Source organism: Colletotrichum fructicola (genome assembly GCF_000319635.2).
Source record: "Colletotrichum fructicola Nara gc5 chromosome Unknown KSG_Nara_v1_contig01, whole genome shotgun sequence".
Taxonomy (NCBI): Eukaryota; Fungi; Ascomycota; class Sordariomycetes; order Glomerellales; family Glomerellaceae; genus Colletotrichum; species Colletotrichum fructicola.
The window spans coordinates 5,343,015-5,368,121 of NW_027094051.1; the positions used below are offsets into that span (position 1 = coordinate 5,343,015).

Below are 25,107 nucleotides of genomic sequence, written 5' to 3' on the forward strand. Positions count from 1 at the left end.
CGCACACCCACTCGAAATCATGCGGATTGAACTCACCCATACGCCGGCTTGTGCTCGGGAACCCATTTCTGTGAAAAGGAAAACCCCCCCTACGAAAGCCCCAAAAAGTTGGGCTCCCCCGCGCCCCCTGCGGTCCAGTCAAAGTCGTCCATCAGCATCGACCAGTCGATATCCTGTAGCAAATCACTCGTCGGCAACACGTTGGCGTTATTCGCATCCGTCGCCGCCGCTGCCGCAAGGTCAGCAACACTGCCCCCAAGCACCGCCGTCCGTCCCCTACACTCACGCGTCGCTCCCGCCGCGCCCCCTCCCACTCCTCCCGCTCCTCCTCCGGCCCCTCCGCCCGTCTGCCCTCCGGCGCCACCGCCCTGCTGCTGCCCCATCCTCGCCTGGTCCAGCTCCTTCTTCCACCGCCGCAGCGTCCCGAACGCCAGCACCGCGCCCGTCCGGTGCGGATACCGCGAGATGGGCGCCTCGAGCGGCGGCATGATGTGCCGCAGGCTCCAGTACGACTCCGTCATCCGCAGCACCCGCATCGCGAAGTCGCCCTCCTGCACGGAGCACCGGCGCAGCGCCTCCTGCGAGTTCTTGATCGAGACCTCCGCGTTGGCGAGCTCGAGGTCCGTCGCGTGGCCCGAGAGGAGCACGTCGAAGACGACCGTCGCGGCGTCGAGCACCGTGCGGAAGACGTGCTGCGGCGCGTGGTAGAGGAACCGCTGGGAGCTCTCTAGGCGCAGGGCGAGGTTGATGATGGCTTGCGCCGTGCTGTATGCGCGGTTCACGTTGTGGCGGAAGGTGGATTTGTCGGCGGTTGATAGGGGTATGAAGTAGTACGACTGGAGTTCGAACTGCACAGCCAGAATGGTAAACAGGTCCAGGTCTGCGGTATTGTTAGTCATGTTCGTTTGATGGCAAAGGTTCCGCGTACCCGTGTTGTGCCGAGATTGCAGCTGCCTCAGCTTGTTCAGCTCATCCTCCAACAGCTGTATGACAGAGTCCGAAACGCCCTCGCCCTCCTCGGCCACGGAAAACATGGTGCGGTTAAGTCGGTTCGAAAACTTTTGCATCTCATACAACAGACCAAAGTACCCCAAAGCATCAGGCAAAGACCTGCCACCGGCGGCCCGGTTGACGGCTTCATTGAAGAAGCCTGCGGGCGGGGGCAAGCCATTGCTCGAAGCCACCCTGATTTCAAGTCAGCCAACCAACGACTCGACACTCGACACTCAACCATACCTCTGCGCCTGGATATTATATCCCATCCAGGCAAAGCACGCTTCCTCGTCCGTGATGTCCGTCTGACGGTTCGGTCCGATGCAGAATTCGGGATGGGTGCCACGCCCTGTATGTAGGCCAAGCAGCAACGCCGCATTCTGCGCGATCGCCACGTACGAAGCGGACGGGTCGTTTAGGAATCGTATTGTCGGCAACGGCCATGTACACAGGACCAGCAGCGCGTTGATGGTCGATATGCTTATCGGCGGGTTCGACACTGCGTTCCACACCTCCTTTGGCAGGTTTTCAACCAGGAATTGAAAGAGGCCGGGGTCCTTGGCGTACCGCCTCGACGATACCGCAATGATTGTCCAAAACAGTATGGGGCTTAACTTGTACAGCTTATCCGGGTCCTGAGACCGTACGATGGGGAAGTACGGGTGGAAATGTTCAAAATAGCTGCACATTCATCAGCGCTGCGACATACGTCAACAGGAAGGGAGGCGAACTCACGTGTCAAAATAGAAGTCAATATCCTCACTCGACAGCACTTTAGAGCCCAAAGCCCTTGGCTGCGCCGGATGCCGCGGTGGTCCAGTCGGCGTCGTGTGCGACGTCAACGTCGGCGTGGGGACCTGCTCTGCCGTCCGGGAGTGAGGAACAGGCGACAACGCAGGGAGACTCACCCGACCGGCACTCGGAGGCGGCCGGTCCGCGAATGCGCTTGCGGGATACGCCGAACTCGGGCTCGGCAGCGGAAGGGCGGCCGGGGGAAGCACGCCGGCGGCGGAGACGGGACTGGGATTGACGGCATTCTTGATCGTCTGGACCTCCTTCTCCAGTTGTTCGAGCTTACTGCCAAGGTCACACGAGCACGCATCAGATTACATGGTTCCTTGCCTCATTTGAGATGAACTTGAAGAGAAACGGCAGGGGAAAGGGGAGGGAAGAGCAAGCAACCTTCTCCTGGTTATGCGCTTGTGGGACTTGTCAATGACACATTGGATCCCGAGCTTCGCGCAACGCTGGCACGGCTTGTTCGGCGTCAGGCTTGCATTGCATTTCACCTATTGCGGTTGTTCCAACGGCTCCAATTAGCGACGAGGTACTTTTGTCTTGAGAGTATGTATATGTATTACACGGCAAATGAGACAGGCTGGTAGGCTGAGGGTTTGATAACGTGGTACCTGAGCATGACACGGCGACGTCGGAAGACCAATTGGAAGTGAATCCGGAGCAGCATCGCTCAGGTACAGGGCACATGCGGGGAGGAGCAGTCATGGCTGAGGGAACAGAGAGGGAGAGTGTAATTAATTCATCGAGGGAGTCAAAAGGAACGTGAACCCACCTTGGAGTCTCGACAACTGGTGCAGGCTGTATTACGCCGGATCCGGTTCGGCACGGGGGGACTGGGTGAGGTATCCCTATGTGCCGAGCCGGGGCTCTTGAGCGGCGGGTCCATGAGTTTGTTTGGTGTTTTGGGGGTTCCCAGGCGGCGGTGGTCGTGCTGTGGTGGTGGTGGTGGTGTAGGGTGCGCCAACGCGTGCGTGCACCGCGCAGCGCAGCGCAACGCAACGCGCCGAAGTGACGTAAGGTAGACCTCAGCCCAGGTAGGTGTACCTTAGGTAGATACTCTAATTTATTCCTTTGTGCAGGGCGTAAGTGCGCGGCTCCTCTGCATCCCGTCGTTCCCGGTTGAATTTGCGGCTTCGCGGGAGGTTGAACTGACTGTGACGATGGGAAGTGGAGAGTTGGGTGGGTGGAATTCGGTGCGGTTTCGGCAAAAGAAAGATAGGACGGGGGGAGCGATGGATGGATGATAAATATGGCGCTGCTCAGTGGACTCTCGCTGACTGCTGCTTGGGAGGGAGGAAAAAAAAGAGGAGGCCGGCGTCATGGGTTCGGTTCACTCCATCGATCACGTGCGCTGACGACCCTCGAAGGATTCCGGCGGTGCCTTGTCGCAGGACAAAGAGCCAAACCGCAAACCGGAGTCTGGGCTTTTGGGGAGGGTGAGAAACATCGGATTGTCAGGAGCTTCTTTGGACCTTCTTTTCGGCAGTCAACGATGCACATGTTGTACGTCCAATACGACTTTGGCGATGACTTCTTGTACTCAGAGTGAGATGGAATTCAGAGTGAGATGCGTCGTGTCACGATACGTGATATCTACAATTGTTTGATGCCAATACAGCATTCCAGGTTCATTATACGCCTGTCCGCCATCCATCGGCGTGCGTCCATTACCGCTCACCGCCCGAGACCCCTTTGATTACATTTTATGCCTGCCGAACCATCCGCCGTCGTAGACATCATTCATTTCCTAGAGAACAGAAGCCCAGCGACAGAGCCGGTCGACTTCTTCTGGCGAGCTTTGGAGACTGCCTTGCTCGTCTTGTCTCTGCCTTCTACTCCTTCCCGCCTGCCCCTGCTAGATCTACACCTGTGACTGTCGTGTCCTCACCTCCGCCGGGGTTGGTCCAGCTCATATCGCCCATGTTCGTCAGCATGCTCCATGGATCGATGCCACCTACAGCCTCAAAATCGATAAAGGATATCGGGTCGGTGCTGGGTGCATATTGCAGCCCCCTCGAGTCCCATGTCGACGCCGCCGCGCCCGACACTTGTGCTTGGATGCTGGTTATGTCAATGATCTCATTGACGTTCCCGTTCGTATTAGTACTGCCACCCGTGCCATTGATGATGCTGCCGCTGCCATTGCTGCCCTGGACACCGTCTTCCGGTGTAGTACTTCCCGGTCCGTATCCAGGCGTAGTGCTACTGCTGGCTACCGAATGTGAGGGGGTGCTCTTGTTAAAAGCAGACGGCGGCGACGGCGATGTTGAGTTCGTGCGATGAGGCAGCGTCAGATGCGGTGATGACCCGCTCTTGGGCATCATACCCGTGTTTCTTAGGAACCCAACTGCAAAGCCTCCAACGCCGTCGATTCCATTGCGCGATGCAGGCGGCGCATTGTTCATATTCTTATTTGAAGGGAATGTGCCGCTGAATGGGCCTGCCTGGGCGTGGTCCACTTCAGGGCCGGTCGTTAGAGAGGTACGTCTCCTCTTATTTGACGAGTTCTCAGGAGGCGCCCCATTCGCGTTGTATCCGAGAGAAACACTCGGTTTTGACATTGGTTCTGTGAGAGAAACCCCGGATTGCGAGATACCTAAGTTGGAAGGGCAACCCGACTGAGGGGGCACTGGTCCGTTGCACCCTTCGTGCGTTCTCGGATAATTTTCGTAGGCAGTGCCTTTAGGATTGCCGAGAGGCAGCCTGCCAGGGAGAGGGGGCTGGATCTCGGTGTGCTTCGATATTGAGCTTCGTGCCAAGAGGGGAATATTGGAGCAAGTCCAGCCGAACGTGTTTTTGTAGTTGTTCAGGCTGGGCACGTCGATGATACCCGATAAACCGTTACGCTGTATGTCCATGAATACTTGCTGGAGGAACGCCTGGGTGATCAAGTGTCGACGCCCGATGCCTTCCATCGCCTGGACGATGAATTTGAGATTCTGCAAGTCTGCCATCGACAGCCCGTTTTGTGGGTCGCATTTGGCATTGTACACGTACACGGAGGCAGCTGAGTACAGCGATAGAGCAACGAGAGGGCTTTTCTATGAGAGGTCGTTAGGACAACAAGAAAACAGGGGCGACAGAGGCGGTCGTCGACTTACGTAGCCGGAGTTCGTGTGACTTGTTAGCTTGACGATGTTGACCACCTCTTCGGCTGCAGTACGCAGTCGGAGTTGTGAAGCAGTCTTGAGTTGTTCAGGCAGTTTGTGTTGCTCTATCCTATCGATAGCGGCGTGGTGCAGGCAGATGATGGATGCATGGAGGTTGAGGTTCGTATGGACGGCCGTTGGGTCTTTCATGCTCTGGGGCAGACGAAAGCGTTCGGGCAAGAACATGAAGGCACTTGACAACAGATTATCAATGTCCCTGTGACGCTTCCAAAACTCGCCGTACTCGAAGTCTCCGGGTCGGTCGTTGGGTCTCTCCCAGTGAACATGCTTCAGGAGCATGTTGAAGACGTAGCAAATGATGACGGCGCCCGCGAACGTGGAGTACGACGCCCCCTTGAAGGCGTCCTGCATCGTAGACGTCTTCTCTTCACGAGCTGAGTTGAACGCCTCCTCGGACGATGGCAGATGAGTGGTAATCTATCGGATTAGCGATTTTGTCTCGAGTATGCCAGGAAAGACTTACCTCGTTCGGATCGATCAAAGTCGGCCAGCCCGTTGAGATACTGGCGTGACAGTCGATGCAGTAAGCTCCCCAAAACGCCCGCCTTCTCTCCTCCAGGTCAACCCACGACGTTGGCGGCGCGAGCGTTGGAGCCATCTCCTGGCCATCCCCATCGATGCGATGAAGACCCATCATCTCTACAAGACGCACGCACTTTGCTGAACTCATGGCGGCTCTCGTGAAATACATACACCTCGCTTCGTCTGTCGCAATCAGCGCCCAAGCTTGTGCATGCTGAACCGTCAAAAAGTGCTCGCCATAGCCTCTCATCTCATCTGCGTCAGCGTATTGCCGAGCTCGCTTGTAGAAGATCTCGTGATACTGGGAATACTTTTCATGTCCGTTCGAAGCCATGGCCCAGACGGCATACTGCAGGCACATGGGCGGACGCTTGTGAGGCGCCGAGTAGAACGACTGGAAGTACCTGCCGGGATGGATGATTGGAATGAAGTGCTGCTGTCGCTCGAAGAAACTCTTGTTACTATTTAAGAAAGTTAGACAAACGTTCATACCAAGGGCAAGGGATTGCCCATACAGATCTTCCATCATCTCAAAAGGGGGCAGAGCCTCCGAAAGACCAAGGCCAATCAACTCTCCAGATGACTCGCCAAAGCTGGGCATTTGCGGTTGAGGCTCTGGGATATTATGAGCTGACAGTCCTGCTTGGAGGTCTGCAGTTTCACCAGCAAAGCCGTTTTGCATCGCGATAAAAGTGTCGATGTCGACTGTGAAGTCGTCCATACCAACATTGATCCGACTGTCCAGATCTCCTGCTGTTGCAGCGGCCTCATTCACCTTGCCGGCCTCCTTACTCGCCTCCTTGAGAAGGTCTTCCACCTGAGCTACAAATCGTGAGCGACGTCCAGCCACGGAGATACAACTGCCATACCTAGCCTCTCCTCAAGCTCCTTAACGTTTCGTCGTTTGAACGCGGGCTTCCTTCTCGACTCAGGGTACACGCACTCTCCCTTGACTTTCACGCACCGGCTACATGCCGGCTTCACTCGGTCGCACTTGAGCTTCCGGGACCGGCAGGTAACGCAAGCCAACGGCTCGGAGCCCTGGCCGACAGGGCCGGTCTCCGCTTGCTCGCCGCCGTCGGTACCCATGATGCGGCGGCGAAATTTTGCATCCGAGACTGCAGCAGGCGATATCAGCGCGCCGAAAGTGGGCCTCAGCTCCGAACCTGCATCCAGGGGCGGGCTGTGTTGGGTGTCAGACTTGACGTATACGGATGCAATGACGCAGATGCAATGGCAGTACGTAATACCGCAGACAGTATCAGGTTACCTGAGTTGTCAAGGTCACTGGAGATGTCTTCTCGGGCTATCTCTTCAATGGCCAACACGCTGGCTAGGCAGATGCGTGCCCATCTCGATGACCAATGTCGGACATCTTTTGCGCCGATTGCCCGAGGACGGGGCTTAGCGCGCCGTCCTCATTGGTCATCTGTGGAATGCATGAGGTGGGAATTCCGGTGTGGCCAGCACAAGTGGAATTTCCGGCGTTAAGCATTCGTTCCCCGCTGCGATCTCACGTGAGCTGCTGTTTCCTCACGCCAAGTGTCTTCAATGGTGCTCAAACTGCGTCCCGCTGAAGATCGTCAGCCGCCATGTCCCGTCCGTTCTTCCGCTCTGCCGCCGTCTTTTGTGGGTCTATCCGTACATCAACTCCATATCGATTCCACATGGCCTGGCCGAGACATGGCGAGCTTCCGATCACATCGGTGCGCAACCGGCTCCGTCTCGGCCGAGCGGTTAACTCGGTGCCTCTGCCAAGCCTGCCTTTGGTGACCCGCCGATCAGGAACAGCACGCCGACCGCAACCCTGCCGATCCGGGGGTCTCGGAGGCAAAAGGCCAAAAGGGTGATCGACAGCAGCTCTCGCAGCCTCACCTACATCTGTCACAACAGGTCTGAGCTAATAGCAAACCGTCAAACCGGCTTGTCAGTGTCCCCAGGGGCTAATGTATCAGGTGGATGTGGCAGCCGAAGAAACGCCTGCATTGGCGATGACGAAGTTTTGAGTTCAAGTCGTTGAAAGCCTAAAAACCCCCGTGGCGTCCCAGGAACCGACACCACTGCGCTGGACAAAGTTGCTGTGCATGCTGCACTCTTGGGCCAGGTCAAGGAGCTGAGCGACTGCCATCCCAATTGTGCCGTCGCAGCAAGTTGAGCGCGCAGAGGACTTCAGCGAGCGTCCCTGGCGGTCAGATGGACTGTTCGCACCTTGGTGGGATGATCAAGGGCGATCTTCTAGGACATCATTCGTCAGGTCTGGTGGTCTGAAACTCTGTCCTTCCGCGAAGGATTACGGGAGACTCGGCGAACACGTCGGTGAAGGGCGTCAGAGAACGGCAGCCACTGACGACGGCGTACGCCAGAATGAGCATCAAGCCAGGTCCTCAAGCCCACTGTTTGTTATCGTGAGGCCGATTTGCAACGGGGGCGGGAAATTAACAACCAAGCCCGCCGAGTGATTGCCACTAGCCTTGGTCCCTTTCGGACTAAAACATGGACAAGCGTGATGGATTGACGTCTAGGCGCGCCACATTTCGCATCTTGCCCACGCTTTTCACAACATCCTCGGTCTACTAGAGAGCGCCTCAGAACGAGCCGAAGAAAGGCGAGACGAGACATTCGGAGATAAAAACACGCAGCCACCGCGACTTGACAGCTGCAGACGGCATCCCAGTCTAGCGCCAGCAGCCGGACGGCAGCGTTGGACGGCCTAAGGCTGGTGATCGACCGGGCCTGGCCCGAGTGAGCAGTTGACACAATTTGGCGGAGCGACGATGACTGCATGAATGCGGCTATGAGCTGTGACGGATCGCCGCCAAGGTCCATCTACCCATGGATGAAGCTTGGCCGCCACCGCCTGTTGACTTGGCCAAACGGCCCACGGGATCGACTTGTACGATATCGATGGGCGTTGGCAGGCGCTGGGAATTTGAGAGGCTATCACCGGTGAATATGTGGAAAGCCAAGGCCCGAAGATTGAAGAAGACTCGAAGCGGGTCTTACAGTAGTTGGCGCTAGGTGTGCTTGACAAGCCGGCCGGGCCTGGGCTTTTCGGGCTTTGGCGCTCGGCTGGTTGATCAGGATCGGCGGTGGTCCAGGCTTATGATCTTCCCGCCTCTTGGTCAGCAGACAACAGTGAATTTGGAGATTCTCGAAGATTTGCAGCATGGGTAGGTAGCTCTGGGAGCTGAAGACTGTGCGCACGCAGCCAAACAGCACGCTCACCATGGCGGCGAGCGACTGTTGAGGAATCAACTGCCAAGTTGAATGAAAAGGGTAGAAGGGCCTCCGTTAGGTGGTTTCACCAAAAATATGCTGCCCAGCTCACTGCCAATATTCCTTCAGACTTGTCATCTGAGCGCCCTCGTGTTCTGGACAAGATCCATCCAGCCACCTTTCGGACCAAACTCCATCCAGTGAGAGGTGAGGGACAACAGCTATTCGGTTAGGGTACAAGAGACAACGGGGATCGTCGGCCGTTGCGATTCAGGGCAGCCCTTTCCTTAGGACTAAGTTCGAGAAAGAGAGACGAGCCGATGCGGGTTAGGCCGGGGAAGCATGACAAGTAGCTGCTGGTGGTGCAGTGGAGCCAGCGGCTGACGGGTGTGAATCGGGAGGGACGTCAGAGTAAACTATATTTCGGAGAGGGGGGATGGACAACTCACACTTTGAAGGCTGTCACGTAGTTGAGTTTGTCAAACGATGGCATGCCAGGATGGAGCGATAACTTGCGGCGGTTTATTCCCAAAGAGGCGAGTGATTCGTAGAGAGGGAGTGCGTGTAAGGCTGCAGGTCATGACAGTCGACATGGCAGCGGCCAAGTGGTGGTGATGGCGGCGGATAGTCTTGGCCAGTGCCCCGAGTCAAGGTCTGAGGACGACTCCATTATCATGACAAAACACTCAACGATGGTGCCGATAGTTTGAGGGTGCCTTAGTGCCGAGCAATGCCTTGGGTCAAGACTTGGGAAATGTGGACGGTGAGGTAAGTAGATATTCGAGTTGGCTTGACGGGGCGTCCTATGTCTGACTGGGAATTAGCGTTGCATTGCCTTAGATTGGCCAGGTGCACGACACGTACGTAGCGTAGCGCACTTGGACATGCGTACGGATACATGTGCCTACCAAGTAGGTAGGTCGATAGAAACGTACGCCGTATTGTGGGTGGTGACTGGGCGATATGGGCATGCGCGCATGTTGGGTAAGGCGAATTGGGTTTAAGGCCCTCATTGACCCAGTGACGAGAAGACGATGTGGCAGCCGCTGCACCTGCCTGGGTAAGGTGCCTGCCTGCCTACCTACCGCAGGAAGTACCTAGGGTAAGGTCGAGGCACCCGACCTTATTAGTGTCGGGTAAGGAAGGCTAGGGATGCAGCAAGCTGACCCCCGGGGCCATGCCGCCATCCAGGGTTGAGGAGGAGATGAATGAGTAAGACTCAATGGCTAGCATGGCAATAGTTGACGTGGTACGGAGTAGTATTTCCCTACTTGGGCGAAGGCGCTGTAGGCGATGTCGTGATGGTTTGGGTTTGCGTCCATGTTGTCGATGGCAGCGGACGGAGCGAGGGAGTTGCTTGAAGCAATTGTGGACTTCCGACACACTGCCTCGAATAAACGGGGAACAAGCAGGGCATCTGCCAGATTGTGAGATGGGGAAAAGGGCGATCACCGGCGGGTGATAGGCGGAAATAGGCAGACCAGGGCCTCTGGGCAGCCTCAACCGGATCATTCCCCACTTGTCTCCTTCCCGGCCCCTTGCGCTGCCCTTGAAGACTTGGCCGCCCTTGCAATATTGGGCAGGACCCAGGTGCCTTTCTCCAAAAAGTCTTCCACACTTGCTTGACTGGGAAGGAACATGAAGCTCTGGTGGGTCCCGCGGAAAGGACCCCCAGCCAACCTAAGGCGAACACTCACGGCACCAAGTGGAGACTGAGGCACTCCAGTGTCTACCTGACCCTGGGTACCTAGGTAGGTACGTACTTGGATTTGCAACTCCAAGGCACAGGTCATCGCCAATCTCTAGGTGAAATCTTCCATGGAAGCCAGCTGGACAACACAACCATCCACCGCTGCGACACCGTCATCCACTCACGGCCTCCCATTGCCGGTCTTCGATATCGACAAGTTGCAACACCGCGGAGTCGCATCCTGAACGGCCTCGCTCCCATCGTAGCGTCGCATCGCACGGCGTCTATCCGACCAGGCCATCCCCGGCGTGTCAAGGCTAATGACACTGACTGCTGGTGCTGTTCGTGATGCCGTTGACACGCGGCGGTACACGCCCCCAGGCCCCCTCGGTCTCCCCTTCGTCCGCTGCAAGATGAGCTCTGACAGGAGGCAACCTCATTACCGATCCGATACGTTGCCGAAAGCTCAAGGGGTGCTCAGGGGGGGGAGGGAGGGTGGCAGGCACTTGCACTCAAATCACAAATCATCAAACTTGAAGATTCGATACCCGATATCCGCTTTCCGAGGGCTGGACAAATCCCAAAAGGACCAAGGAACAAGAGGATGAGAAACCCACACGACAGAGTACGAAACGTCAGGGTCTTTTCGGTGCTGCAGCACTGCTCAAAGCGCGGGCGCGCCTGTTCCACCAATACCCCGATAAACGTTTCTGCTCCATGGAACACTTTGAATCCGTCAAAGGAACAAGCTGAGACAAAGACGCCCATCCTGCCTGCTAACACACCAGCAGCACTTGCCAGAATACGCCACATCCACTCTGCCATGCGAGTCTGGCCGATCAAGAGACACGCCACAAAAGCCAAAGACCGAGAGCACGACGCTATCGCTGTTGGCGCAACGACCTGCCGACCTCCTTTGCCCTACGAAACACCTCCAGCATCCGTAATCGACCACCCAGTGACGTATCCAACCTTGCATTCCAAAGTCTGTACTGACGACAGGCTCTATTCCACCTCAATCTTCTTCGACACTCTCGGCCTGTAAATCATACGCCATCAAATTGCGTCTTTTCCGCTCCCGGAATTCCCATGCCATGCCCAGTCCTCCATTGTGTGTATCTGACCGCCACAGCAACCTTGCTTCATCCCAGCATGCAATGTCATGCCGCATGCTTTGCTCATCCGTCCTCGCACTCGCCTTCGTACTCAACTGGCTGCCCTTGGCTGCTAGACTCAGGGATGGGCCGCTGATCTCCGAATCCCCTCACAGACCCGCTCACCGTCTACCATTGACTAGGTGTATCGTCGCCCTCATCGGGACGCCGATGGCTGCTGCCACTTCACCACCGTCGAGGGTGGCGATACGGCATGTCACCATCCTGCCAGGGTTTCTACCACGCACCCATCAGCATCACACTCCTACTCCGCAGCTCGAGGTCGCTTTCATCTGACGTCTTCCTAGCTCGTCTAAAAGTGCCGAGCAAATGGGAGAGCCACACCCTGTGATTCGCATCATCCCATCCCATGTCTTCTCATCACCATGTGCACGCTGCAACGAAGGGTTTGGAGGCGCTAGCTGCGTGCTGACATGGCAGTCATTGCCTCCCACCATCGTCTCTCTGGGGGTGGCACGTTGAGCATGAGAGCATGGCCATGTTGCTGACACCCATCGACAGCTAGCTTCCTGCCATGCATAGCTCTCTCCGTAGCAGCATTAGCAGTGCCCGAGTGGAGCTTGACTTGCCAACAATGCTCCCCAGACTCATGTATTGTGCCTGAGATGGAGGGCAACTGGCATCCCGTTCTGAGCGCCGGCCGTCCTTGGCCCGGCTTGACCCAACCGGGACCCCGATCCCTGGTCCCTGTTTTGTGTTCTTCGGCCGGGTCTGTTCTGTTCTGTGCTATGCTATGCTGTGCTGTGCTTTGGGCTGCAGCCGGCACGTTGTGAATCTTCACCCCCTCCACACATCCTTCGTCCAGTGACCGTTGCGACTGGCTGTCATCCAACGCAAAGTTACGACGCTTCTTCCAGAGACGCGAGGCCCAGTGACATTGCAGCTACGGCGAAATGCGCTTATCACCTTGGTCCAACCCAGAAACACACTCTTAGCCGTTGCCGCACGTTTCGTAGCGCATAGCTCCTCCATCCACCACTCTCTCGTACTCCGACTCCAACGAAGTCAGGGTAGGACCTTGGCATTCCGCAGATGCCATTCAGACTTTACGGCATACACCGCTCCTTGGGGGGGCCACACGACAACAAGACAGCGCAGTTACGAACCATTGGGAAAAGATGGTTCCCAACCAAAAGCAAGCATGCCACCACCAAAAGCTGTCGTTCTCCGCTGCTTCCTGCCGCATCGTGCTGTCAGACACTTGACCCCCAGGAAGGACCGATTTGGTCTCCTCATTTGTCTCTTTCTATGTCTCTCTCTCTCTCTCTCTCTCTCTCTCTACCCCTTCATGCCAACGTCTCAGCATAATCAAGAAAGGAGAAGAAACCAACAAAAAAGTCACTTCATCGGATGACCATGCTACCGCTCACCCAATCCCGTCCTCTTACACACCCCCTTTTCCAATAGTTCTAATCTTCTTGTCACGTCCCAGCTTAAGGGAGGCAAGGAGAGGAGAGGAGAGACTGACTGGGGTGTGTCGGCGGCAGGCTTAGATGCTGTCCTGACACCGGCAGTCGATCATTGTGCGGCCTTGACACGAGGGAGGGGACGTTGAACATTGAACGAACCGGGCGAACCCATGTCCTTCGTTGCCTGTCATTATGGTTCCTTGATCGCGCGTGTGTGTATGTCTCGAACCCAGAAGGGGGGGCAGTGACAAAACGTTTGTGTGCCAAGATGTCAGAGACAGAGACATGATGGGAGGTCTATCTCGACCGCAAGAGCAAAAAGCAAAAAAACCACAATGCAACATTTTCATTCCTCTCGTTGGACGTGCATTGCAGGCTGCTTGCTGCATGTTTTAGCAATCTAGTGACATGCTCTCTTGAGACCAGAGAGCTATGCGTGAGACATGCCGCTGGGGTGAGAAGCTGCACGCCATCAGCAGTCACGGGCACGCATGGCATGGCATGGCATAGCATGAACTGAGATGTGCAGTCAGCCCAGCTCAGGGGAAAGCTGCTGGCAAGGAGGAATAACAAAATAACGAACTGGCGGAGGACGCTACCGGACAAAGTATACCGCAGCGCTGGATTGTATGGCCCAGTGACTTGAGGGGCAGCGTTGGCTCAACGTGAGGTTGGACTGAACTGGCGGAAGGGAAAGGCAAAGACTAAGACTTAGGGGACTGTAGTTCGATGGATCTGCAAGCCTCCGTTATCGAGATCGCGGCGGCTTGCCTGACATGCACCGGCACCATCAACGGATCCGTCAAGCCGTTCTTCCCATTCGCGCCGCCGCCGCCGCCGCCCGGCCGGTGGCCTTGCATGTTTGGTTGGGTGCTCAGCAGCAGTCTCTTCTTGCTCAGCTGTGTGTGTTGCCATGGGAAAGGGTCCTCAGAGGGAGAGAAGGATGAGGAGGCGGAGGAGGCTTACGATTACGTTCCGAGTGGTGGTGTAAGCCCGTACCAAGCCAACGGAGGCCGGACCCAAGTCAACGTGTCTAGTGTTGTGGACCTCGATCTCGCACTTCGCGGCCCTCTCCCTCAATCTAGTGTACCAAGCAAAGAGCGAGCTGCGCAGGCGTTGATGATGAATGATGTTGGTCTTGTCTTGTCCTTCATGTCTCTCGCTCTCTGTATCTTCCCCCCACCGGTCGACGCCACTTGCCTCTGGTCTCTGCCCTGCCCCCGATCTCGTGGCGTCTCGTATCATGTACTACCATGAAATGCCCCCAATCCACCCACTCATCTCACTCGCGCGTGCAGCGCGTGGTCTGGACAAAAAAGCATCCAACCATGGGTTTGATGTCTGTGAACCCCGAAAAGAGGAGAGAAGAAAGGAATCCAGACCCCAAAACCGAGACCCCTCAGATATGGTTTCTTTTTCCTGCTGGTCTCCCCGCCCTCTCTAGCCCTCTCTTGCGGGAGGGGCGTGTGTACTGGACGCGGGTGTGCTGTGTTAGTGTGAGAGCATGCGGCATGTATGTATCTACTTCCGTCTCTGCAGCTGCAGCAGAAGCAGCAGTCACAGCAGCAGGAAGGCAACAAATCATCCGCCCGCCCTGGCGACGTTGCGAACTGGGCAGAAAAAAAACAAGAAGGCAGGACGGCAGGTACGCAAGGACTTTTTAGGAAAACTTGGCTCCCCTTACACACGCCACGCCCCCCTCCTCTGTTTCCCTTGCCATGAGGTCTTCTCGTGTGTTACACACTTGAGTCCAGTTTCCCTTCGATTCTACGTGGTAGTAGCTCCCCCCGAAAAAAAAGGTGAAGAGGAGTGTGAAATGTTTCACAAGAGAAAAGAACACTGCATATTTGGGAAGGGGTTCATTCGTTTTTCCCTCGCTCCTCCATCCAGTCAATGCTTTTTCTCGCATTCTAGACGTCCCAGTCGAACGAATCTCCTTGGTTGTTTCCCTGTTCCCCCCCACCCAACCACACACACCACACACACACACCTCACAAAACCACAGCGGCGGCGACGGCGGCAGCCGCGCACGGCGCACGGGAGAGGCGGTAACTGTAGCAAAAACGAAAAAAAAGAGTACCTACATCACAAACATTGATGACGATAGTGGTGCGGTTGACCGTGCTGGGAGAGTCTCTCTTCAGTGATCTCATACTAAGGATTAACAGGTGGCTGGGGGGAAAGAGAGGTACAAAGTAACAAAAAAGGAAAAATGGCACCGGTCTCCGTCTTAGTCCGGCACGAAGGGTCGACTAAGGGACCATTTTCGCCGCCCGCCCAGCCCTTCCCATCCAGAGCGGCGGCGACGGCCGACCGCGCGCGCGCGCGAGCTACACGCTCAGTCTCCCGCTGCAGAATCCGTGTGTAATGATGAAGCAAACGTTGGTTCTCGTTGCGCGGGCCCAGTACGCTGGAAAGTGTGCGGGTTTGAGGAACGACGAACAACCCTCAGCCAAACAACAGTCCAGTCCAGGCAGAGAGCAGACTGACTAAAGGTGACCATGGCCATAGCACGGCGCCGGTAGTATCTAACCCGGGATCTTGGGTCCTGTGCCCCGAAATCTCGTTATTTCTCTCTCTTCTGCTACCGCTACCCTCCATTAGCCAGCCGAATGCTATAGGGTCCAATCCCCAGGTTGATGTAACCGCAGACTCCTTTCGCCCATCTCTTACGGGGGACCGAGAGTAAGGGATAAGGGAGCAGGCAACATGGCAGAGATGGGGGAGGGGAAAGGCGTGGTTGGGCCAGGCGTGTGTGAGAGTGTGTGTGTGTGCGTGGGTGTGCGTGAGAAAGACATCTCGCCATCCAGGAACCACAAACATCATGCTCTCGTTAACGGTTCACACAGACCCTTTTCGATTCCTTGCACGCTTTCTGCGTAATGTGTGTGTATTTTGGTTTTCGTTGCTTACGGGTTGATGATAAACACAGCTTGTAAACAACCATGCGCTTTGATTCACGTGGAGTCCGTCCACTGGCTTCGTTCTACTTCGTCATGGGCTGCTGGTATAGGCCAAAAAACGAAAAGAAGATCTGTTCGCCCTAGGGCTCGCGCACCATGGACCATGGCTGAAGGGGAATGCGTCACCCGGAGGCTTGCTGATCACGGATGGAACCTTGGGAAGGCCATTCTCGTGTTTCCTGGGCAGCAAGTTTTCTCTTGGCGAAATGCTTTCCGAGCCTTTCTTCAATGTTCGAAGGATGGGAGGAAGGATTAATCTTCCTCATCACGCACATGGGAAGGAATGGCTGCCATCGAATGTTTGAGGCTAAACAAGAACAAGGTTTTTGGTTGATGTTTGTTGTGTTACTATGTACAGAGAACAAAATCGACCAGAAAACAAAAAGTTGGTACACTGATATCGTTCTACGATCCCTTTGTGGTTGGTAAAACTTGGCCTCTGGTTTGGCTGATTTGAAGAAGAAAAAAATGAACCCCAAGAAAAACAGAAAACACCGATAAAAAGCGTTGACCAAAACGTCCGAGATGAATCTCTGTCTGATGAATGCATTTGTCTGCCCACCATCCGCCAGTAGTGCCTGGTAAACCGCCCCGTTGAACCCCTTTCCCGATAAACCCATTTCTGTGTGTTGTTGAATAAGAATACATTATTCCCATAGGTACAGTCGACATAGAAAATAGAAACGAGGTGGGCGTGAAAGCAATGGTTTTGCCGGTGCGCGCCCCCCTCCCGTGGTATTTTTATACAGAGCTCATGAAGTATTAGTGTGTGTTCCCCTGGTGCCGTTTTGTGTTTTTTGCCCTGCGTCAGGTCCCGATCGTAGTTCGTCGTTAAAAGATGATTGGTCTGGTATGAATTCTTTTGTTGCGTTGTTTGGAAATTTTGCGTTTTTCTTTGTCTCTCTTTGGTGCATGATGATGCGAGGCGTCCTTCTAGATGCTCCCCCTCTTGATGTGCGCCGAGCGCCGTTGCTTCAGGCTCTCGAGGTCCTCGTCAAAGGCCTCGCCGTCGCTGAGAGGAACGCTGGAGCGCTTGCCATCATCGTAGTCGGCGCGCTCTGTCGACGGCAGGATCTTGCTCTCGCCGCTGCGGCTGGACATGGCGTCGGACTCAGCACGGGCGTTGCTGATCATGGTGGGCAGCTGCCGGCGCCGCGCGTTGATGAACCAGTTGGAGATTTGGTCTGAGGCAAAAAAAATTAGCGTTTGGCCCCAAAGAGAGTCTAACGGTTTCGGAAAGCGTAGACTTACTCATCTGCAATCCAGTCTGACGCATGAGCTCCTGCTTCTCGTCCTCGGTAGGGTACGGGTGGTGCAAGTGGGCCACAAACCACGCACGCAGCTTGTCAGTCGTCTCCTTGGGCAGGTTGCCGCGGCGCTTGCGTTGTTTGCTGTCACCGTGCATCCCCATGGCGCCAAGCTCTCCAATGCGCATGAATTCAGGGTAGTGGCCATAGCCGGCGGCAGAGAAAGGCGTGCGATCGAACGGGTGGATGGCACCGAGAGACAGAGACTGGACTCGGCTGGGGTGGTGGTATCCGTAGGCGTAACCGCTGGTGCGGTAGGCGGGAGCTGCCTCCATCATGGGAGCAGGGGGCATGCCCATCGAGGGACGGATGGGCTGGAACTCGTCCTGAGAGTGACCACGGACACGCTGCATGGGGATGGACTCCCGCTCGGAAAAGTTCATGGGCGGCAGGCTGGGAAGCGTGGGGCGGATCTCAGAGCGCTCGTTGACCTCCATGGCAGGGGAGCGCATGGAAGTCATGCCGGAGGAAGACATGTAAGGGCTGGTTCTTGCTGATCCGGTCCAGCTCTCAGTGGCAGCGCGGGAAGGGACTGGCGGGGAGATTTGACGTTGAGGAATACGGGCAGGGCTGTCGTAAAGTCTCGGCACGCGGCTAACTCTCTCACTCTCCTCCTCTTGATCGATGGAAAGCCTCCTCCTCTTATTCGAGTTTGGCGAGTGAACGTACTCCGGAGGGGTCATGACACCGGCATATCCAACGGTTGGTGAGGTGTTGGAAGACGTTGTCCTTGTGGTTGACGCCTCCTGTGGTTGCAGGCGAAGGTGAAGTTCTGGGATGGCCTGATATCTCTGTCAGTCGGGGATTTCATGCTTCTCAGACTGGTTAACAAACCTGGCGAATGGAAGGAAGGGCGATTCTCTCGGGCTCAGTGCGAGGACGCGAAGAGTAGTCTGTGGAAGCAGACCTGCCGCCATCCCAAGGGTAGGACTTGAATGCTGAATGGGGGGATGGAGCAGCCATGGCGAGCATAGACATCTTGTGCTGTGGTATCTTGAAAGTGAAGGTCTCTAGACACGACCGTTGCGGATGTAGCGCTGAAGGCTAGATCCTGTGGAAAATAAAGAATGGTGTGGGCTCGAAAACAGAAGCCGCACGGCGGACAAGGACTGCTGCGGTCAGCGAGAAAGATCCGGGAAAGTCGGTTTGCAGAGGAGCGTACCGAAGTCGGTCCAGCCAGGTATTTCGAAAGTTGGCACGTCGAGGATGGTGCTCCTGTGATGTTCTGTTGCTTGGTTGAAGCTATGTATCTGTATCGGCGGCGGGGTCGAATAGACAGTTGTTATAGTGTTGCTCGTCAACGACAGGCGTGGAGAAGAAGAAGCAATAAAAGGATGCTGATGTGATGGTGAGGTGGTCCCAGCCGTTCTTCTGAATCAACAAACAGCTCGAATGGGATGATGGTCGGTGATGTTGGAGACAGATGCAAGGTGGGATGGCAGTCCTTTTGTATATCTTTGAGTCTGGGGGAAGTATCGGTGTTGTGTGTAGTAGAGGTGTGTATGTATGTAGGTGTGTAGAGTAAGGTAGGTAGGTAGGCAGGCAGGCGTATGGCAAGGTGTAAGGTAAGGTAGCGTGGTAGGTTGGTGGAAGGTGGATTAACGGTGGGAGGCGCACAGATGTGGTGCCAAAATAGGAAATGGGAGAGAAGTGTCGAGGAGGAGGACCCGGCGAAGAGCCAAATTGGACAAATTAAGACGGTGATTTGAACACACTGAAACTGACACGAACCAGCCTCAGACGAAAGAGCCCCCCAACTAGTAGGTTCTTGAGTGAATCGGACCGTGGAAGGGAGTTGTGAGAGCTGTGTGAACTTGGAGAAGAAGCAGCAGCAGCAGCGCACAGCCCACGGATGCTTAATGCCTTGCTACTTGACCTATGTATCTGGGAACGAGCCTTTGCTGATGTGGGGGAGGGAGGACGGTTTTGACGGAAGAGACTAAACCTGAACTAGCCCAGAGCTGCGAGGCATGGGCATGGGTGGCATGGCGAGGAGGACGATCAGGGTACAAGCAGCCGTCGATGAGGAACAAGAGGAGGATTGCCCATCTCGACCAGGGTTGCAGGACCACGCCGTCCGTACCCACATCCACCAGGGCCTGCTCCTGGGATGCTGATGGTACCTCCCAAGTGGCGTCCCCCCCCTCTGCCTCTGGCGGACAACGGACTGATATGCTAGGCTCGTGGTGGTACTGGGATGTGTCCAGCACCACGGGGGGGGAGGGGGGGCATGGATTAGGGGTCTGTTCGACGAGGCCGACCAGGATGCGAGAAGCAGAGTGGAAAGATGGGAGAAGCACTAGCCTGCCTAACAGTGACACGAAAAAGGGCCACTAGGGAACCGCTGTGTGTCCGTGGGCGGGGGTCATTTTGTACACTACACCCCGGGCTGCTGATGGCTTGCTCCCGGGCCAGGACGGTTGTGATGTAGATGAAATTGCCCGAAGGGGGGCGCCGGCGGGTATGGAGATGTTCAATGGCGCTGCTGCATTATTCCAACGACTGACTATCCAACGTGCCATTACATATGCAACTGGCGCGCTGGCGTCAAGTTACCTCACCCTTCCAAGCCAAGCCTCTGCAACGCTCTGGCCGCCAAAAGGTCTACTAGGTTACTGACGGATTGTCAAATATGCAACCAAGAGGGAGCAGACAAAACAAAGATGTGCAAGCCCGACATAAAAACAATAATTGACGGCAGACGGGCTTGGCGGCCTTGTCCACACGTCGAGTCCCCCAACGTAACGGTGTCGGCCACAGAGAGGCCAGTGTCCGTACAGATACTCACCCGTCATTTCCCCAACGGGAGCCCCAAAGAAGCAGTGTATTGGCCGCCGCGACATGGGAAGCCGGAGATGCGGTCAATATGGGATGGATTCATGGCATATTGCATTCAAGAACGAAGCCCGTATGGGTTCGTTCCGAACAGGTCCAGTCCTTGATGAATCTTCAGCAACAAGATGCAATCGCCCGGCAGAATGCGTATCCTTCCACGATGGCGCCCTCGAATCTTCAGACCCTTGACGGGCTTCTGCGCGAGCTCAAAAATCTATTTTCGAAGACGCTTGTAGAGTCCTGAATTATCCTGAATTATCCTGAACTTCATACTGGGCCGATTCGACGTCCGTGATCCCTGGACGTGGCGGCTTCGGGAAGCTGATCATCAGCCAGCCATGAGGCCTAGCATTGCTCTCGGGCGTTCGATTCTGCCATCGTTCTCTTCCCCCCTTCTATGTTTACGCAGTGCATCCATCGCTCGTGCTCGCCTTCGGTGAGGCGCCGTTGATTCTGCAAATCCCTGTTGTTTTCTTCTTCGTGCACATGGTCAGGGAGTGAGACAACCTTGATAGGGCGTACGTCGAATATGTCATGACTTGGAGACATGTTGACAGGAACGGGACCCCCAGTTGAAAGATAGCCCGATGGTGTGTTACAGTCGGTGCAATGGGTGCATCTTTTGCTGCTGGTTGTTCAAGTTCCGGTTCGAGCCCGTACGCCAATGTATGAGTGTGTGTGAGAAAGGGAGCAAGTGAGAGAGTGTGTGCATGTGTGCGTATGGTGTGTACGGTGTGTGCCCGTGGATAACGTAGATGGATGGACGGACGACGTTTAGGCGGATGGGCGAGAGCCAGGCCAGGACCTGGGCGACTGGGGGCCAGCAAGGCCAGCCAGGGCAGCCCTGACGTGACGGCGCTCCCCTGCTTGTCTGCCATCGATCCCATCCACACACCCCCGAATGATGTCCATCAGCCATCCCAAAACAACAAGGCGGGTCCGGAAGTCTCCTGGATGGGAAGAAGTACGAATAGAGCAGAGTTGAGTTGTGCGCTAGAGCGGCTATGCCATCCGCCGCTGACACGCCCAGTACCTGAATAAGGTCCGCGAGCGTTACAGGCCTGCAAGTATTTGACATTGCCGCGCGAGACCGCTGACGAGTGAGAGGGCAGACAACGCGATTCAGACGTCCGTCCCAAGCCTTGGGTTGAAGAACCGGAGCCGAACAACTTTGTTTCTGACAAGAAACTGGGAGAGTAATGGCATTCTTTCCTTTTTTTCTGCTTCTGCTTGTCGTCTTCCTCTTGTCGCCTCTCAAGCCACCCGTCAGTCGCCCGGTTGCAGCTGACGTCTGTGACGTGCTCAAAACAACAACCTCCTAACCGTACAGAGTCCGAGGGTTGGCTGGTTGGTTGCTCCTCCTAGGCGTCGAACGTCCTTCTGAGGCTTCGACCACGACCTTCGATGGCGGAGGCTGTGCTTGTCAACGACGACAAAAAAAGGGCATGGCACTTCGACCCAAGGACAATCGATGTAGACTGAAACGTCAACCATCATTGGATGCTTTTCTTCCGTCCGAGTGTTTTGGAACACGAGTTGAGTTGCGCGCGATGCATGCGGTGCGTTGCGGCTCCCACCATTAACGGGCCATACGTCTGGTTATCGGATCGTTCTGACATTTGCCTTATCTGGAAGTGTTTGCAGGCCTTGATTCAAAACGAAGGCTGGTGTCCATTTGAGCAGAGTTGCTGCTCTGCGATTGGTGATGATCAAACTTTGACATATGTAACCTTCGTCCCCTCGTCCCTCCCCTTTCCCGCCAACACCCTTCCATCCCCGCAAAGTATCGAGGTACCCGATGTCATGCGGCTCCCGTTTTTTGTCAGCTCCCGAGATGGCGGGATGCTTTATTCGACAGCCATCTCGTCAACGAGCAGCAGTTTTTCACGGCCGGAAGAACCGCCGAGTCAGTCGCCTGAACTAAGGGCATTTATGGCCACGACTTTGCTGACTACCGTTTCAACTTTTGGTAGACGTGCTTATTTTGGGGAATCATGGCTAATGAGGGGAGATGGGAGGCACGCCCTAACAGGCAAGCCTCAACTCCAGGGAGTTCCAGGGAGGGGCCGAGTGCCTCTTCTCTCGTTGTCCGTCGCAAGGGAACACAGGCAAGCGCGCTCCGGAGCCGAAGCCGCCCGCGCGAGGGAGAGCTGTCAAAAACGCAGATCTACCGCGGTGATCCTGTGGCCCCCGGTCGGCACCACAATTGATTGGGCCTGTGGCTGAAAGGAAGTGGCATGTTCCGAGTAGCATCAATGTTTTGCCCTGGTGGCCGTGGCGAATCCTTGCCTCGAAAAGCATTGTCCGGGGTCCCACGATAATTCTTCTGCTCGCCATTCTTTGACAGGTCCCAGAAACAGGTCAAGGTGTGTGCATGACAGGTCCAAAGACTGGAAGGTTCGTGACGAGATCTAGGGAAACGATAATTGCGATTGGTCGCTCGGGGCAGTATACGGTACGGTTGATCTGAGGTCGATCGGAACCAAGATGGGATTGCTCAGGTTGTCAAACGCCAGCCTTGATTGCGATTGGCTCCTCAGGATCTGTCATGATGGGCTCCTTGTCAAGTCTCGCCTCAAGTTGCTGCGCCCCAAGAAAGTTGAGTTGGGGTTCCGTGGAACGGCGTGCACATCACACATCACACAAAGGAGGGTGGGAAGGAGACAAGGAGAGACGGAAGCCCGGGTGCTGACTGATGGGGGACCCGTCAGGGGCCACGGTGGTATCGCGAGTTTGACATCTGAGGTTTGCTGGTGTGAGTGCGTGGTAGCAAGGAGAGGGCGTCTTCTTTTGCTCGTTGATTTGGGACGTCGCAGCTACTATGGTACCCCGTAGTTGGAAACCGCTCCTGGGACACGCCAAAGGCACAGCGTGCAGCGACTGCACGTACGCTGGTGCCCTCGCTTTGGGTCGACAGTTTCGATTACCAGTAGCCTCGAGTAAGGTGGCCGCTGACTGGCTGACGGAATGCTGCTGCTGTCGAAAATGCTGCAGCCCGACCGCTTTCTGGTCCAGGCGGCGTTGTGGACTCCCATCGAGGCCTCCCCCTTGTCAATGTTGTTTTGTTTGATAAAGTAAGGTGAGGTAGGAGAGCAGTGCGAAGCCGATCTTGTCACATCTGCAAACCTTGAACCAACTCGCGTCATTCGGGTTACCAGTCGCTAGGCTCTGCTGCGCTGGACCGCCCTGCAGCTTAGCAACAGCCAGCATGACAATGGGCTGGCCAGAACGCTCAGGTAGGTAGGGTGGTAGGTAGGGTGGTAGGTAGGCAGGTAGCAATCAGCCGGACTGTCGAGCCACTGCAGGTACCGATTCCTCCGGCAGTACGACGGCCTCTTCCAGTGCTGAGAGCGGCCCTTGCTACCAGGTCACCAGTCCGTGTGTCGGGACTAGCTGAGGACGCTACCAACCAACGGTTGGTCTTGCAGCTGTATCGTGGCGTTCTTGTGCATAGCGGGTTTTTTTCTACCTCTCGACTCTTAGTTTGGAGCTGGAGGGAAGCCAAGGCTGGTCTGACAGCGCACCGTAGGGCACCTGGGGCCATGCTGGCGGCTAACACGGCGAGTCTTCAGGCGAAGAAGTCAAGCGCAGCAGAGTTCCGAGTAACAGAGCACGTCCGCGCGGGATCTGTGCTAGACGGTCGATCTTTGGTCTGTCCCAAGTCTCCAGCCCCGAGGCCAGAGAAGGTTTGCTGCTTGCGCGTGGCCCAAGTGTGCAGCCCAAGTGAGTACGTACAAATCTCTCGACCCTGGTCTGGAGTATGTACACAACAGACCGGGGCGGGTCCGGAAGTCTGCCTGGTGATGTGCATATGACTGACGACGGTGATGGTGGCGGGTACGTAGACACTTGGCCTCGCAGTTGGTCTTCGACTTGCACCGGTGGGCTGCTGCTGGCTGGATGGCTGGTACCGAGAGTGTCTGGTCCTCCAATCAGACTCTTGCTATCGGGAGGGAATAGCGGTTGAAGTCTATGGCGTTCGGAAGGAGACAAGATAATGTTTGCCATGGTTGACTGGGATTGGCTACCGAATGCTTCTGTTGATGATGGGCTGGACGGGAGGCTGCGACTTGGTTGCCTTCCTAGATCTCACAGCCATGGGTCTGTATCGATCTCGGGGGTGCACTGTACCGGTGGCCATCTGCATCGCAAGGTCGCTGTAGCGGTGGCCGTCGCCAATCCGTCACATCCCCAGGGCCATCGCCGTCGCCATCGCCACCGGGTCAGCCGTGGGCATGGGGCTTGTGGCTTGCTTGGGGGTGATTGAGTGAACTGGCAAGGGTTGGGTGATGATGCGTGATGCGTGATGCGAGATGCGTGATGTGTGGTGCGTGATAGGTGTAGGTAAGGTAGGGACGCGGGTGCTTTGATACGCTGCGATGCAATGCTCGAGCCCGGCCTCGTGCTGGCGCCTGTGTGCCCGAGGTCAAGGCCAAGCAGCATAATAGGTAACCTAAGGTATTGTCAATGTAGACAGGCAAGACAGACGCAAAGGCAAGTTGCTGCACTGCAATTGTCTCTTGCCCACTGACCGGTTAGTTGGTGGTTGGCATCTGGCAAACGGTGCAAACAGCAGCCAGTCAGGAAGCCAGACAGCCGGTCAGAGACATGCCGCGTGGTAATTAGATGCAGCTCAAACCAGATCGAAATGCGAGGTGATTAGATGGCATCTGCACCCGTCCGTCGAGGACTGCGACGGACATCAACCCCAGATGTGCGTCCCGATGAGCAAGGTTGGTTGGTGGTCGGTAGCGCGATTGGGTGAGGTGGGTATGCGGGCAAGATTTTTGTTGACGACGTACCTACCTTACAATAAAAGTGTTGCTGTTACCTTACCTTTGGTAGGCAAGGTAGGTACCTAATGTTGGGCTTTCTGTGTACGGAGATGCGCAAATTGAAGGGGAAAGAGCCACCAAGTGTCTCTGCAACTATCTAGGCCTTCCAAGATTGGCTACAACGAAAGGAAGGTGTGGTCTGCACTTGCTGCTATTGTCGCACCTGCACCTGCCAAAACGCTTCCACCATCACC

The 25,107-nt window shown here is 55.8% G+C and overlaps 3 protein-coding genes across 3 annotated transcripts; all 3 read right to left on the reverse strand.

The window, feature by feature from the left end:
* Positions 1 to 89: 89 nt before the first annotated feature.
* SEF1 (putative transcription factor SEF1) lies at positions 90 to 2,677 on the reverse strand (the record flags this gene model as incomplete). Its single annotated transcript, XM_032034571.1, has 7 exons — positions 90 to 229; positions 287 to 880; positions 929 to 1,185; positions 1,237 to 1,674; positions 1,729 to 2,070; positions 2,176 to 2,282; positions 2,564 to 2,677. 7 exons carry the CDS (start codon positions 2,675 to 2,677, stop codon positions 90 to 92), a joined length of 1,992 nt encoding a protein of 663 aa, XP_031886374.1.
* A 946-nt stretch (positions 2,678 to 3,623) lies between these two features.
* Positions 3,624 to 6,572, reverse strand: ctnR-5 (Citrinin biosynthesis transcriptional activator ctnR; the record flags this gene model as incomplete). The annotated part of the gene is made up of 5 exons (XM_032034572.1): positions 3,624 to 4,832; positions 4,893 to 5,378; positions 5,425 to 5,944; positions 5,999 to 6,305; positions 6,353 to 6,572. The coding sequence occupies 5 exons, from the start codon at positions 6,570 to 6,572 to the stop codon at positions 3,624 to 3,626; spliced, it is 2,742 nt and encodes a 913-aa protein (XP_031886377.1).
* A 10,297-nt stretch (positions 6,573 to 16,869) lies between these two features.
* PKNOX1 (Homeobox protein PKNOX1) lies at positions 16,870 to 18,221 on the reverse strand (the record flags this gene model as incomplete). Its single annotated transcript, XM_032034574.2, has 3 exons — positions 16,870 to 17,120; positions 17,188 to 18,025; positions 18,078 to 18,221. The coding sequence occupies 3 exons, from the start codon at positions 18,219 to 18,221 to the stop codon at positions 16,870 to 16,872; spliced, it is 1,233 nt and encodes a 410-aa protein (XP_031886229.2).
* Between the last annotated feature and the right edge of the window lie 6,886 nt (positions 18,222 to 25,107).